Source organism: Saccostrea echinata, unplaced genomic scaffold (genome assembly GCF_033153115.1).
Source record: "Saccostrea echinata isolate AGI-Se365-2 ecotype Australia unplaced genomic scaffold, CSIRO_AGI_Sech_v1 ptg000003l, whole genome shotgun sequence".
Lineage (NCBI taxonomy): Eukaryota > Metazoa > Mollusca > Bivalvia > Ostreida > Ostreidae > Saccostrea > Saccostrea echinata.
Genome location: NW_026889752.1, coordinates 14,286,393 through 14,303,146, shown reverse-complemented (window position 1 = coordinate 14,303,146; position 16,754 = coordinate 14,286,393). Strand labels below are relative to the sequence as shown.

Sequence of the window (16,754 nt, the reverse complement as noted above, 5' to 3'; positions counted from 1 at the left end):
GCCCAATAAGAATGCTTTATTTGTTTACAAATTTATTAATACACTGTAGATTTTTTTTAGATCTAAGGGTAGATCACTCTAACTGAATAAAAATATCACAAAAATAGAACTTTAAGTTATATACTGTATTAAGGCTCCTTAAATAATTTATAGTGAAAATAAATAAGGAAAAAAAATTAAATACCTCTTCCGTTAGCCGGACATATGTCCGTTGCCCCCTGCTCACCACGGGGAGGTGGAAGTAGGATTTTGAGCAAGATATATTTTTATATACATTTAGAAGTAAGTGCTTTTGTATACCTTCAAAACTAAAGAAAACATAACTTTAGTATTTACATCTCTAGGAATTATAATTATCATTAAAAATGTCTGAGCTTTGAAATTTTGTACAGCTCCTCTTCAGTTTTCATTCTCTCACTTTGAAAAACATTGTGCAATACTTACATTTCTGATAGTTCAGACAACTCTAATACATGTATTGTTGAAAATGTTCATGTGTTAAATGTTACTTCAAGGCACTATTTCATTTGAACTTTGAAAACAAATTTATATACACATGGAGACTGTGCAGTGTAGTATGATTGGAAAAAAGTGAATGTTACTTTTATCACGAAGAACTATAACTAAATATACAAGAACATGGAACATAAAAATGCAAAATATTGAAAACAGATTTTTACACTACTTGAAACACACCAATTAAAAGAAAATGACTAATCTAGACTAATACTTACAACACACAAGATGGTCTCAAAGGTCTTTCTCCATGGATAGAAATAGAGGCCAAATAGACCAATGACAAAAAGTTATCTTGGAGAATTTAGTGATATTACACACCTCATCATTTTCATTTTTTGTAAGGGCACTGACTGAGAACTATTTGAATCAATTCTATCCTTCATAAAATTTCATGAGTACAGCTTCATGGTAACTGTAATATGTTGGCATTTGGAAAACTTCAATGTATATTTCACTGGACACATATACATGATCTAAAATGGTCCCCCCTTCAGTTGTTTTAAAAGTTACAAGCTGTCTGAAGTGTTTATCCTTCATGAACTTTTGTATTGGGCCATTCGATTTAGCATCCTCATTGAAGTCTCCTATGACAATGCAATCTGGAGAAATTGTCCATAAAAAGTCCAGCACTCTAAGGAGATTCGTAAGAAAGGTATCTATGTCTACCATGCTTGGACGATACACCGTCAAAAGAACAATGTTTTCATTCAATAATTGTACAGCCATTGCTTCTATATTCATCTCAGACAGTGACAAAATCTTATAACAATCCATCTGGTCTTTTAAATACAACCCAACTCCTCCTCCTTTAGACAGATGTAATCTCTGAATCTTGACACTTTTTCCGACATATGCTTTTTCTCTAGGAAGGTGATGAAACTGAAACCCTTGAAGTTCTAAATTTCTAGTGTTCTGTTCATGCCTAAGCCATGTCTCTGTCAAACAAATAATATCTGCTCGAGTGAATCGCTTATCATTTTTCAGGTCTTGGAAATGTTTTCCTAAGCTTTGGATGTTGTGTAAAATTATTTTTTTCCCACCTGAAACATCAGTTTCATCAATATCATGAAAACAAACTTTTGGCATTTCAAATGTAGCTGTTTTTACCTCTGAATCAGCATAAATCTTTTTGCTCAGTAGATGTGGATTTTCTGTTTCAATAAATAACCCATCTTTTGATGTAACCCTTGATAATGCTACATATGCCTGGCCAGCACCAAACACTCTATCTACGTTTACCACTACTCTGTCTGTAGTCATACCTTGTACTTTGTGAGCAGTACATGCCCAAGAAAGTCGTAATGGAAACTGGTGTCTAATGACTGTTTTTGTCTTTTCCTTCATTTCTTCTTCAACTCTTTCTATTAGTACCATGTTTCCTCCATCTGTTTTTCTTCCTCTTTTCTTTCCAACTTCCTTGTTATCAAATATTACTCCGATTGCCTTTATGTCGGTGGCACTACCTTTTCGGAAAACAAACTGAGAAATATATCCCATCACTCCATTTACAAGTCCATCTTCCACATTACAGTTCCTTGTAAGCATAACTCTTGCATTGACAGACAAAATTAAGGAGCTTGGAAGACCATCACTTTTTGATTTAGTGATAGGATTTGTTTTCAGTGTCAGTTTTCCAGATGTCTTGTCCTTCTGATAATCCTCAGCTTTAATTTCAAATAGATTATCACAGGATTTCCTCAACATTAACAAATTATAGGTATTAACCTCTTCATTGGTAGAAAACACATGTAGGGCATCCTCTGGTCCATCTCTGATACAGTCATCTAACATGTTATTCTGCTCTTGTGTCAATGGCTCATCTGCCTGTCTTACACGAAGAGAATTTAAGATCTCAGCAAATGACAGATCTTCTTTTTGTCTCATTATTTCATTAAGTTCTGCAATTTGGAACAGGTCAAGCCAGTAGTCTAGTGGATAAACCATATTTTCTTTGTAAAGTCTCTCATCTTTCCGCTGCTTTACTGGAGGGAGCTGGTAAAAATCTCCAACTGCTATAACACTTACACCTCCAAATGGTTCTTTGCATTTTTTGATCTGTACCAATCTTTCATGTATATAATACAGCAGTCTTTTGTAAACCATTGATATTTCGTCAATGATAAGAATTTGAAGATCACCGATCTTTGCTCTCATTTCACTAAGACTCTGTTCTCTCAGTGGTTCATATGGTAAGGGGAGATATTTTGTCAATGAAAATAAGTGATGAAGCGTGTTTCCCCCAATATTGAAAGCTGCAGTTCCTGTGAATGCTGAAAGAAGTACCGACATCCTCTCTGGTTCAGACATTAATTTGGAAAGCAAACGGGATGCCTCATAATGAATCGCCTTAATTAAATGGCTTTTGCCTGTTCCTGCACCTCCAGTAACAAATAAATGCAAAGGTTCACATTTTTCTCCTGCAACTTTTGCTGAACACCAGTTACGCACAAAGTAAAATATTTTGTGCTGCATTTCATTCAGATTTTGGAGTACAGAAACAATTTCATCTCTGGGGGTTACAATTTGTTGAACTTGATACAGCACATCTGCATTATGTGTGTCAGATTCCATTTCAGGTATACTATCAATACCATCCTCCTGGGGTACTTGGTTTTCCTTTTTATTTGCTAATCCTTCCCCTCTTAACACCTCAGTTTCTGGACATAAGCTTGACCATGCATCCTCTGGGTCACCATTCGTTTCATAGGCTTCTTGAGCTCTGTCTATGACATCTTCATTTTTGGCAAAACACAAATGATTAGAGTCTACAATTGACTTCACAGATTGTAATGGTCTTTTTCCTGCTATTTTCACATGTCCTGTTTCATAAAAATCCTTAAACAAAGCAAACCCGGGTGGTTTCAGCTGAATCTCTGTCCAGTATGGAAGAAAAAGTTGCAGAAGAGATTGATAATACTTTTCTGGTGTTTTTTCAGCATTAAATCTAGGATACCTAATAATTGCAGGTTTTGTTCTTGTTCTCCGCTGTACATAACCTTTCTCATTCTGCAATTCAAAAACATTTTTGTTCTCATTCTTTGGGACTTGCGATTTAGAAAGAACTCTGAATTCGGCGCAAAACTCTGCAAGACACATGCCTTGAAACTCCGACTTATCTGGACGATTCTCATAACGCTCTATAACATTTGTCATCCAAATTTCATCATCATCATCATCATCATCATCATCATCATTTTTGCCCTCATCAATTATTCCATTGCTCTTTTTCGCATTCTTTTTCAGCTGAGACAATGGCTTACTTAAGCGCACAGGATTGTCACCAACTGGAATAAAAGCAACTTTCCGTGAGCACTCTTTCATCTTCAAGTTGCACACTCTATATACAGCTTCCTGGGCACTCACTTCTCTGTGATGTAGATAAGCAGACCCAATTTTTTTCATTGTTTGTCGAGCATCAAAATTTCCCTCTTCTGCCTCCAACTTTGTTTGTTTTAGTAGCATGCCCATTTCTCTTTCTGCCTTTGAAATATAAGAAACAATATACACAATACAGCTGAATGGATCTAGAACAAACTGTATATCCATGTTAGCATCCCAGCATTTTAGGAGACAACGGTTATATTGGTTTGTCCACATCTCATTTGGAGTGCGTTGCAGAATAACTGTCCTCCTGGTTAATAAAGTGTTCTGGGCTTCCTCATACAGTTCCTGAGTTAGGGAAAGATCATTGAATATTTCTTCTATTGAAGAGTTTTCTTCACCATCTGTTTGTACTTTGTCCCATACACTAAGCAGTATCTCTTTTGCATAAGCCTTATTAATCTTTCTCTCTACAGCTTCTGTTTCACAATGCTCCAAGTTTTCATCATCTTGAGGAGTTGAAATGAAAGTCCTTTGAGATGGAGGCCTGGGAAAATTGAACCTACATTCTGTACCCTTCTTCTTGCAAGTTTTTGAATGCTTCTTACTGTGTTGTTGAACTTCCAAAACAGTTTTTCTAAGATCAAAGTCATCCATTTCCGAGGGTAAAGCGCATGTTACATATCTGTCAATAAAATTGCATACAGTTTCCTCCCCATCAGAATCTATATTGGGTGCGTTTTCAACCCAGTACAAGCAATGCATGTGTGGGGAACCCCTCTGCTGAAACTCAACTCTTTGAAAATAGTCTACCACTTTTCCAATTGGTTCTGCTGGAGAAAGTATTACCTCTCTATGAAAAGTGTGAAATCTATGCTCAAACATTCGTGCCACTGTAACTGGATTGCACCGCAAAACTTCATTCTTTTCTGACCAGTCCATTTCTTCTGGATTCCTGTCATCATTCAGATGGTGTAATATAACTCTAACAGCATCATTCCATCTGTATTCAGCTGCGGAAAAGGAACAAAACCATGTAGGGATTCCTATCTGCCGAAGCATAGCAAACAGGTCTTTTTGAGCAGCTGCCCAATATGCTGGCGTTCCCCTTATTGGTTGCATAAATCTTATTGCATCATCATTCCTCAGCAAACTAGAAAGGACGCCTGGATCTTGTAGCATATTTGCTGTCACTGATTTACCACTAGCAATCTTAGATAATGACTTTCTGAGTGAAATTTGAGTTTTTTCTATCACCTGGTTTAATTCAGACATGTACTGACTGAAGAAAATGTAACTGGTATCCCTCGCAAATCTGTTATCGGCATTCATTAGCCTATTATTGAAATATCTAGAAAGTGTTAATTTTTCCGACCTTTCTTCATTCCAAGAAAACCTCCCAGTTGGAAAATGGCATGGAAATGATTTAGCCTCATTTCCTGGTTCTTGTAACATTCGAACTGGATTTCTTCCCTCACCAGGTGCAATATTGTACACATCATCAAAATAATGATCTAAAACTTCCTGTGCAACATCAACAGGCTGTAAACATGTATCAAATGCAATCATTTGCTCTTCATTTTCTTCTCTGTCAGTAATGGTCTCTGTGTTATCTTCAATATTTTCCTCCTGATTATCATTTTCCTCCCAAGTTGTTTCAATCTTGACATCTTTATACCACTGGTTTTTTTCCTTTAAATATGCTAAGGCTGTCATAACACTACTTGTATTCACAAATTGATATTCAAAGTAGCCTTTGTAATTCAACTTCCTTTTCAACTTAACACGTAGCAGTAAGTTCTTATCCTGTTGCAAAGGTAAATGGGTAGCCTTTGTTACATCAGAGGGTACACAAACAATGGGTCCATGTATATTTCTCTGTCCACCATGGGGAAGAGCCATAATCTTCATAAATGGTATATGAAGAGCAATGAGGTGTTGTTCCAAACTATTTAAATTGTTTAACTCAGGTGGAATGTCCTCCAATGACAAGTTGTTCGCAGCAGCCTCAGATGGAGCTTTGCCACTCAAAATTTTCCTATGACAGGTGAAACAAATCCATTGTGATGATCTGGAACATGTTTCTCGACAAAATTCAAAGCATTCATGCATATACTTTTTTTGCAAGCAAATATCTGAAATCATTCGAGATGCTTCACTTTGTTCATACATCTGATGTTCGCAGCCTTGAACTTGGTTTCTAAATAAAAGCCTGTGACAACAACAACAAGCATACTCAGGACCTTTTCCTGCATTTTCCTTAAATGTTTTGACAACAACTTCTTCATCTTGTAAATTTACTTGTTTCAACTTCCTTTGCTTTTTCATTCTCTTTTTTTTATTTTCCTTTACTTGCAAGGATGACTGATAACTAATCTTACTTCGGTTCTTCATTGCTGCCTGAACTGTGCTATCAGTTTTATATCTTCTTGCAGCATTCTCTTGCTGTTTTTCTTTAAACTTCACATTTGTTCTGTACCTGTGAACATTAGCAGCTTTGTTCTTTTTTCGATACCTTTCATCTGTTTTGTACTTCTCAGTGCTTCTTCTTTTAGCATCCTGTTTGTGTTTCAAGTCCATCCTGTACTTTTCAGTACTTGCATTTTTCACATTTTGTTTATGTTCCCTATTTGTGCTATACTTTTCACAACTTCTTTTTTTGACACTTTCTCTATGTTCTGCATCTATCCAATATTTCAGTACACTTCTCTTCTTTACATCTTGCTTATGAATCAAGTTTGTGGCATATTTGCAGACACTTTGTCGTCTCAATTTTGATTTGTACCCCTCATCTTCATGATACCGATTTCTATTTCTAGTTTGTATTTTCATCTTAAAACCTGCACATGAGTACATTTTTTTTTTGTTCTCTAACATTTCTCTTCTGAACACTTCATTTTCATGGTACTTTTTCCTCCTCAATGCGCTTTTGCGATTCTCTTTTGAGTTTGAGACCATTTTGACATTTGAATTGCCTCGTTTCTTTCTCATTCGAATTCGATTTCCTCTTCGCAAGTCATACTCTCTCAGATAAGACTTACTCATACTTTGAGGCTGATACTGCTTGTCAGACAACCTAGCTGAAACATCTAACACAACATCATAATGGTTCTGTTGGTTATGGTATAGGTAAATACCTTCCTTCTGTTTCTCTGATCCTACATCTTGCTTGTTTCCATTGAACTGAAGCCACTTCATGTCCGAGTAGGTAAATATATCTACATTCAACATGTCTGACACTGCAAATATCTCCAATTCAGTAGCCCATATTCCTTCTTGCGACATTTTGCTCCGAAGTAAATAGGCCCTTACCGATTCTGCTTCACACCTCATAAACTTTTGAAACCAAGTTTCATACTGAAGTAAGTGTTGACACACAGCATTTCGAATTGACTGATGATGGTCTTCAGAATTTGTCAGACAAAATGATATAGCCCTGAAAAAGCAATTTCCATCCTTCGCGATATCTTTAAATTGAGTAGGTGCACCCATATCCATCAAAGACTCTGCATAACAGTCCCTTCCCGTAAGAGAAAATGACAGACCCAATTTTCTGCACAGTTCCTCTTGTTTCTTAATACTCAATGGGATAAACTTGTGTTTTTTGCTCTCTTCACTCAAAAAAATTACTTCACTTTCATATAACCTTTCTCTGCTTTCTGACAAAGCATTACCTGGTGCTGATCCTAGTACATCTGTGTCTGAATGACTCTGCATATCCTCATCTTCCTTTAATGGGGCAAAATCAAATTGCTTCAGTGAACACATTACTCCAGTCAATTCACATTCAACAATTCTTGAAAAGCCCATAGATAGAGCTAAAGAGACAAGGTGCAAATAAACATCATATACACTTTTTACCAGAATTCTTGTACTCTTCCCATTTACACTAATATATCCTTGACAACACCGTGAATGTGAATCAAATATATAAAAACCTTTACTGGTTCTCCCAACTAAGAGAGTGTTTCCTCCAAAACATACAAAACATCCATTTGTTCCCACAAGCACCATTTGAAGAGCCTCAAAAAGGGGAAAAGCATTGAAATCCTCGTAACATGGTTCCTCATCTGATAAACTTATTAAGCTAGACACAGCAAGTTTAACTTTGAATTCAAATGTTTTGCTGTAGCTTTCAAAATACTGTGGCAATTCATCTACTAACAGGTATCTGCTTGTAATTTCGGAACTTTGTTGCAGATATGTATACAGTTCATCTCCAGTCACTAGAATTTTATTCATGTCAGATGTTTGCCAAATAATGGGACTTTTCAAGATACCATATGCTAAACCTGCCAAACAATTGGCAACACATTGTGTTCCAGCATTTTCCCCAAACAATGGATCACCTTGATGAAAAGAACCCTGTACAGAAACAGAATATGAAGTAGGTTGAGCCATCTCAAATGTGTTTTCTTCAACATTTCTATCAAGTAAACTAGACGTAGTACTTTCTCTTTCTACACTATACACCTTCAACTTCTCTCGATTCTTTCCTTCATCACATCTTTCCACAACCACATTTCCAACTACCTCTCCTCCATATGTTTTGCTCTTATTTTGATTCACACAGGTTTCATGTCTCCTCTTTAAAATATTTTCAACAGCCTCATTATCACTTAACTCTGTTAAATTCTCATCAACTTCTATTTCATCTCTCTCTTTGTCTATAGTTTCTGATATATCACATTCTTTGTTCAATATTCCATGAGTATTTCTTTCAGATTCCTTTTTAATATCCGTCAAAAATTCCTCATCTTTTGATATCCTACTGGTCTCCTCCTCCCTGGAGGTATCCAGCTGCGCCTGACCTGCTGGACCAGACATATGCACTATGCCTGATCCAGGTGCCCTCGGTGGAGCACAAACCCACGCTGGGGAGTCAGGGGACGGTGCCTTGTCCTCGTTACGGACAAACAGACGACTTCCCCGAGGAGATGGCAACCTCGGGGCAGGTGAATGCATTTTCACTCGAGGTGAGGCCTGCACCCTGGCCAGGGGTTTTTCCTCAAAAGGCGGCAACCCCATGGAGCCTTGCCCCGGAAAATTACCGGGAGGAGCTAACTCAGCTCCATCTGCTGTCCCGCAAGGAACAACAGACTCTGGCTCTGAAGCTCGTGTACAATCTTGGGAATCTTGATTATGCTTCTCCCTCTTTTCTCTTTTCTTTAGCTTGTCAGCTAACCGTCGCCTTCTGGCAGACATTTTCTTTGCCTTTGGCATCTGGAAAATAGACTAAAACTGAAAAAAACTGATAAGGAATAGACCAGTGGCCTCTTGGTATTTAAACTGCACTCTAAGGTGACCTAAATTATATATAAATATATATCAGCATAGCTTGCATGCAGATGTAGTCTGGTTTCTCTGAATACACTATCATAAATATATAACACTGAGGTCAAGGTCAAAGGAAAGATTAAGGTAAAAAATAACTGATGTGTTTGAATACATGTACCTCTCATTAATATGTATCGGCAAAAATAGCTTGATAAAATATCTCATAGTTTCTTTGAAATTTAGCTAAATGCAAAGAGTGATCATGGATGGACAGCACAATCCAAATATGATACACATGAAGTGCTCAGGGTATATTTATGGTGCCTTGATTCGCTCTTCTGATAAATTATACAACCTACACTTCTATTTGAAGCCTCTAAGTATCCCATATATTTAGACTAAACCTTGAAATGCCAAAAGAAGGTCGTTTTCCATGTTGTAGAGAGATCCTAGATCTGATTGGTTGGAAAGTTTCATGCATATTCATGAATATTTAGATTGCCACATTTAGATCTCATGAACTCTGTAGATTAGGCCACGTGAGGATCTTGAACATCTCGCCACTAACGATATTTACCAGTGTGTATTGACTTCACTGCTTCAAAACACACTTTTATCAATAAATAAACATTAAAATATGCACATAGATCAAAAGTTTAATATATCATCTTCTTTTCTTTGTTCTACATAATGATAAGAAAACGCTATTTTGAAGATGTTGAAATGAAGTGATGTAAAAATTTTGTCCAATTCCTAACTGCACAAGGTGATGGGCGCGGGACGCTAATTTAACAAGAGGCCCATGGGCCACATGGCTCACCTAAGCACATTGGCTAGGCAAAAGCAAAAATCAGTTCATTGTTGAAAAAATTACTTGGGGGGGGGGGGGGCTTGAATTCTACACTACCTGATGATGCTTCGATGTGTATATAAAAAATGGCTTTGTTGTACTTGAGAAGATTTTAAAAAAATTTCTCATATATTCCTTAGTAAAAATTTGATCCCCCATTGTGGCTCCTCCCTATCCCAGGGGTTATCATTTGAACAAACTTGAATCTACACTACCTGACGATGCTTCCACATCAATGACTAAACATAGCTTTTCTGTTCTTGAGAAGAAATATTTTTCTATATGTTCTTATGTAAAACTTTCGATCCCCCATTGAGCCCCACCCTACCCCGGGGGTCATCATTTGAACAAACTTTAATCTACACTACCCGAGGATAGTTCCATATAAATATGATCAATCAGGGCTTTGCTGTTCCTGAGAAGAAGATTTTTAAATTTTTTCCTATATATTTCTATGTAAAACTTTGATCCTCCATTGTGGCCCCGCCCTACCCCCTGGGGGTCATGATTTGAACAAACTTGAATCTACACTACCTGAGGATGCTTCCATATAAATATGACATATCATGTCTTTTCTGTTCTTGAGAAGAAGATTTTTAAAGGTTTTTCCTATATATTTCTATGTAAAACTTTGATCCTCCTTGTGGCCCCGCCCTACCCCCTGGGGTCATGATTTGACCAAATTTGAATTTACACTACCTGAGGATGCTTCCATATAAATATGACTCATCATGGCTTTGCTGTTCTTGAGAAGAAGATTTTTAAAGATTTTTCCCTATATACTTCTATGTAAAACTTTGATCCTCCATTGTGACCCCGCCCTACCCCCGGGGTCATGATTTGAACAAACTTAAATCTACACTACCTGAGGATGCTTCCAGAGGAGTTTCATCTTTCCTGGCCCTGTGATTCTTGAGAAGAAGATTTTTAAAAGATGCTATTAATTTTTCACTAATTCTTTATTATCTACCCTTGAAAGATGGCGTGGCCCTTCACTTGAACAAACTTGAATCCAATTCACCCAAGGATGCTTTGTGGCAAATTTGGTTGAAATTGGCTCAGTAGTTCTGGTTAAGAAGATGAAATAGTGAAAAGTTTACAACGACGCCGACACCGACTACGAAACCTACAGACAACGGACAAATTTTGATCAGAAAAGCTCACTTGAGCCTTTGGCTCAGGTGAGCTAACAAGAGGCCCATGGGCCACATCCCTCACCTGAGCACATTGGCTAGGGAAAAAAAAAAGCAAAAATCAGTTTAGTATTGAAAAGTTAACGAAGGGGGGGGGGGGGGGAATTTTAAACTACCTGATGATGCTTTCATATCAATATAACAAATGGCATTGCTGTTCTTGAGCAGAAGATTTTTCCCCATATATTCATTTGTAAAAATTTGATCCCCCATTGTGGCCCCACCCTAACCCCAGGGTACCTCATTTGAACAAATTTCATTCTTCACTACCCAAGGATGCCTCCATATCAATTTTACTAATCATGGCTTTTCTGTTCTTGAGAAAAAAAAAATTTCCTGTATATTTCTATGTAAAACTTGATCCCCCATTGTGGCCCCACCCTACCACCATGCGGTCATGATTTGAACAAATTTGAATCTACACTACCTGAAGATGCTTCCATATAAATATGACCAATCATGGCTTTGCTGTTCTTAAGAAGAAGATTTTTAAAGATATTTTCCTATATATTTCTATGTAAAACTTTGATCCCCCATTGTGGCCTTACTCTACCCCGGGGGTCATGATTTGAACATGGCTGAATCCTCTGCCCAATTCCAAAGAGATATATATAACACCTGCTTGATCAGGTCAAAATAAAAAATACCTTTGTTTCCCCTAACGCGACCGACCCAATTAAATCCGGCGAACTGAAAAGTTTTTCTTAAGAAGATTATTCAAATATTTTTCATTTTATAAAGTTTATCAACTTTTATCAAATACAATTTCATCAAAACCCGTTCTTATCAGAAAATCAGAATGTATTTTCAAAGCTGCTGTCAGGAAAAAAAATTATTTACCTACCTACCTACCTAACTGCAGATTTTAGGGTCGGGTTAGGGGAAACAAAGATATTTTTAATGATGGCCTCAGAGATGCTCTACCAGTAAGCTCCTCACACTAAACTCATTAATTTCTCTCTAATTTGACATGCAATTTTCTGTTATCAAAATTCTCCTTGACCAGTGCTTGATAATTACACCCATGGGAGAGGTGGAATTTCTCTTGTAACATAATATTTGATATAGATTGCTGTAAAGTATACATGTATAATGAAAAAATCAAAAGCTTGAAAGGCTTCAATGGCATTGAACACGAAAAACAATTTCAAAACATTTTTTTTTAATTTAAAGATAGCAGTAGGTAAAATAATTGACTAATAAAAATGTTAAGTTTTAAACAAAATGTCAAATTTACAGTCTGGGGCATTATGCCATCATCTGAATAGAGCAGGGTTCGAATTGACTAGACACCGTCGAACATGTTCATGCTGGAAATCAAATTCATCTTTTTTCAGTCAATTAAAGAAATATCAAGGATTTAATGAATTTATATGAATATTTTTCAAATTGTCAATATCTAAGCATTGTTTTAGTGCATCTAAACAACAACCGTAACTTGCTCTGTTGCCACTACGATTGAGATATGATCAAGCGTTGTAGGCCTATACAGTAAAATATGATATGGAAGAAATGTTGAAATACAGTAATAACTTCAGTTTTTATGATAAAATTGGTTATAAGATTGTAAAAGTAAGGTTTACATTTGGAAATACAATCCTATTAGTCTTCTAGCATTCGTGTTAATTTAATATTGTGGTTATTTTACCGCCTATTAATATAACTTGTTTGTGTTTACATGGTTCTCCTTCGTAAATTTTATTCATGTCATTCAACACAACCTTTCTTTAGAAATTCATCCACAAGAAGTGTCACATTTTTCTTGTGTGAAAATAAAAATTAAAACAGGGTATCTTTGTTATGTGATAAATTATTTGTAGAAATAATTAATGCAATTAAGGATACTGCAACACTTTTAGGGATTGTGTAATTTAATAGTAAAAAGACAGTTTTTTTTAAATTTCACTTAAATTAAAGGTCACAGGGACCTTGAAATAGGTCGCGACACACCTTCTACCTAAGATGCATAAACTGGCCAAGTTTGATGATTCTAAGTCTAATAGTTCTTTAGTTATGGGCCGGACAGGATTTTTTTATATTTGGCCATAGCATCTTTTTTAAAGGTCAGAACGACCTACTTTTAGTACGCGACACACCTTCTACCCAAGAAGTATCAGCTGACAAAGTTTGATGATCTTAGGCCCAATAGTATTACAGTTATGAGCCGGACACGTGAAAAGCTAACAGACAGACACACGGACGGACATGAACGCCATAACATAATACGTCCCATCTAAAGACGGGCGTATAATGACCCTAAACACTATAGGATATCTCATGGTACAAATATTACCATGGCATACAAAATTAGAAAAACAATTTGTTTAAGCTGTTTGTTTATTGTTTAACGTCCTTCTTGAGAATTTTTCACTCATATGGAGATGACACCACTAGCCAATAGAGGAATGCAAATTTACACCTATAATCAAGGCCATTGAGCATTGAGCTCCTTACTTCTCTAGAGCAGATGCTCTAACCACTGCACCAAGCTGGCGACATTAAAGCTGTTTGAGTTATCACATAATGTGATTACAACAAAATAGTAGTAGGACAAATGGACTTTCAGAAAAACTGACAGAAAGAGAGATCCAAAATCCATAGTTGTCTTCATTTTATGGTAAAATACTTATGTATAAAATATTTCATAGAAAACTGTTAGACTTCGAGTTATCATATCAAAATAAACTGTTGAAGGACAAATGGACTGACAAGAAGACTGATGGGGAGACAGCCAGACCAAATATATGGGTGTCATAATACATGCATTTTTTAAAAAATATATATCACCTTAATTAAAAAATGCAGTGACCTTAATAAATGTGACACATCTTCTGCTCATGGTGTATCATCTGTCCAAGTTGAATGATTCTAGACCAAGTTATTTTCCAGTTATGAACTGAACAGGGATTTGCCATACTTGGCCATATCATCTTAAAGGTCTCAGTGCAATTTCAACCTTATACATACATCCCTACAAAATTTAGTGAGCGGAAACTGAAAATTAATTTTTTTTTAAGTTCAAGAGGGACAACTCTGTCAAAAATCATTGGACTATGACCAAATTCGAACTTGACCTGTATTTTCTGCTAAAATACCTGAATATGTTATTTCCACCTTATACATACATCCCTACAAAAGTTAGAGAGCGGAAACTGAAAATTTCTAATTTTTTCCTAAGTTCAGGAGGGATAACTCTGTCAAAAATCATCGAACCATGACCAATTTCGAACTTGACCTGCAAATCATCGAACCATGACCAATTTCGAACTTGACCTGCATATACCTATGACGTATCCATATGTCAAGTTTGAGTTGAATGTGTGCCACTGTTGCATAGATAATGAATAGAAAGTGAATGATGAGAGAATGACGGAACAGGGTAACACTATATGCCCCATCCATTTTATGGTGGGGGCATAAAACATATACAGTGTATTAATTTATAATTATAATGGACAATTTTTGACCCCCCTCTTAATCCTCAAGAACAACATTTTGTACTTTCCATTTTTGTGTAAAAATATTAACTCTTTTCAGTTTCATAATGGTCCCATCCTTGCTGTAATAACCAACATTTGAACAAATTTGCATTAAGTTACACAAAACATATTTGCATGTTTTACAATAATCTAAAGCCCCTATTGTCCTAAAGATTTAATATTTCAGTGCAAAAGGTGTATATTTAAATCACAATACTTTACCCCCCTACCCCTTCTTTCATCCTTTTCAAAAGAGTATTGATGAAACAAAATTAACACTAATGTGCACACTTCCATTTAAATCTGCCAATTTGACTTTCTCAAGTTCTTCATTGGCAGATATTGAAGTTTTAAATATTGATTCTTTACAATACTTTTCCCAATTGCTGTTGATGCAACATATTTCTTTTTAGAAATGCATCAAAAAATTAAAGATTAACTTAAAAACTGCTCACTTGTTTGCCCCTCCAATTTTTTTCATTATTAAGCTTCAATAATCAAGCCAGATCTTATATAACATATTCAGTAGGCTAAATATTCTGTGATAAGAAACCAAACATTAACACTCTTTTTTACAGGTTAGATCTGCATAAATATAAATTGATTATTCAAAATTTAGCAAAATCACTGGGTATTGAGTGGTTGGCGAAATCATGAATTAGTGCTACACATGTCCCCATCATATATTGTATTTATAAATGATTTTTTAATGGTATTCATGAATTAGCATGGTCGTAGGAACCGGTGGGGGGGGGAGTCCCCCCCCCCCAATAATATTGCCAATATATAGAATACTATAGAAATCTTAACTACTATATGCTTGTGCCCCCTCAATAAAAACGGCTGATGACCTTTTCTTTTTTTTTTTTTTCCTCGTCAAGGAATTTTGGTAGTTGATAGTGCCCCAACTGAAAATGTTTGGCTGTCCCCCCCAAATTGAAATTGCTTCCTACGGGCCTGATCAGTGGCTAGTGCATTGCTCTAAAATATGATAAATAATATTGCGCTAAAATATGAAGCTCACTTTTTTAAATACACATATAGTATTTTGTTGGACATACTCTATTGGCAATTATTCTAGAATATGTAAAACTTAATTTCAAGATATACATGTATCTTAATTCAAACTCTGTTCCTAGCAGTAACTAACCCACATTTTTAATATAATGCTTTTTTCAATGTTTTACCATAATTATCGACTTCCACATTTACACAAGTTTTTTCCTTGGGGGATCCATTGACGAGCAAGTCATGCCTATAATATGAAATTTGCCAGACAAAACTACATTATATGTGTTTATGTTCTGAATCTTGTCCCCAGGGATAAATCTAGTTTTGGGGGAAAACTACCCTTTCCGGAGAAATTGGGAAAATCAGCCTGGGATCATTGGCTGTTCCAGAACCCCAGTGGGTGCAGGGCAGAGCCCTTTGAGGGGGGGGGGGGGGGAAGGGTTCCAACATTCAAGTACAACTTGCCCAGTGAATGCCCAAAGGCGAGGATCGACGACAACATAGAATAAATTTGCATAATGCATTCATGAATACAATAAAAAGAAGGGGGGTATATTATTTGAGCTTTTTATTATTATAATGGGAATGCATCATCATGGGAAAATGGGATATTAGGGGGAAACTTCTCTTGGGCAAAAATACCAAATATTGCAACATATGTATCATAAATATGCCCTAGATTATCATTAATCCCTGGTCCCATATAAACTGTAGGAAGAAATCCTACAAAATTTTCCAAAGCGTTTAAGTTTAAAAGATAAATTTACAAGAACTTACAAAAGAAATAGTGAGCATCAGCAAAATGTTAGTTACAAAGGGAGATGACTTTTATAATTTTAAAACAGAACCATTCATTCAACTAACAATACAATAATAACAAAAAACACACATACACAACGGTGAAATACTTTGGTTTTCTTTTAATTTTATTTGCAAAAACAATCGGAAGTGTCTAGGTGCTCTATCAACGTGACTGAATCTGTTATTTGCAATCTTTTAATTTCGTCTCGTCTCAACCGCGCGAGTGGCTGAAATAAAATACAAATGCAGAATAACTTCACAGATACTTACGATGACAGAAAAATGTGTTTTCACGTTCTGTCA

General features: G+C 36.1%; 1 protein-coding gene across 1 annotated transcript; it reads right to left on the bottom strand.

The window, feature by feature from the left end:
- Positions 1-891: 891 nt before the first annotated feature.
- Positions 892-9,063, bottom strand: LOC133178496 (uncharacterized). The gene has a single exon (XM_061313189.1). The coding sequence runs from the start codon at positions 9,061-9,063 to the stop codon at positions 892-894; it is 8,172 nt and encodes a 2,723-aa protein (XP_061169173.1).
- Between the last annotated feature and the right edge of the window lie 7,691 nt (positions 9,064-16,754).

Bases quoted from the DNA above. Each gene is read 5' to 3' on its own strand.
- LOC133178496 (XM_061313189.1), bottom strand. From the start codon at position 9,063: ATGCCAAAGGCAAAGAAAATGTCTGCCAGAAGGCGACGGTTAGCTGAC.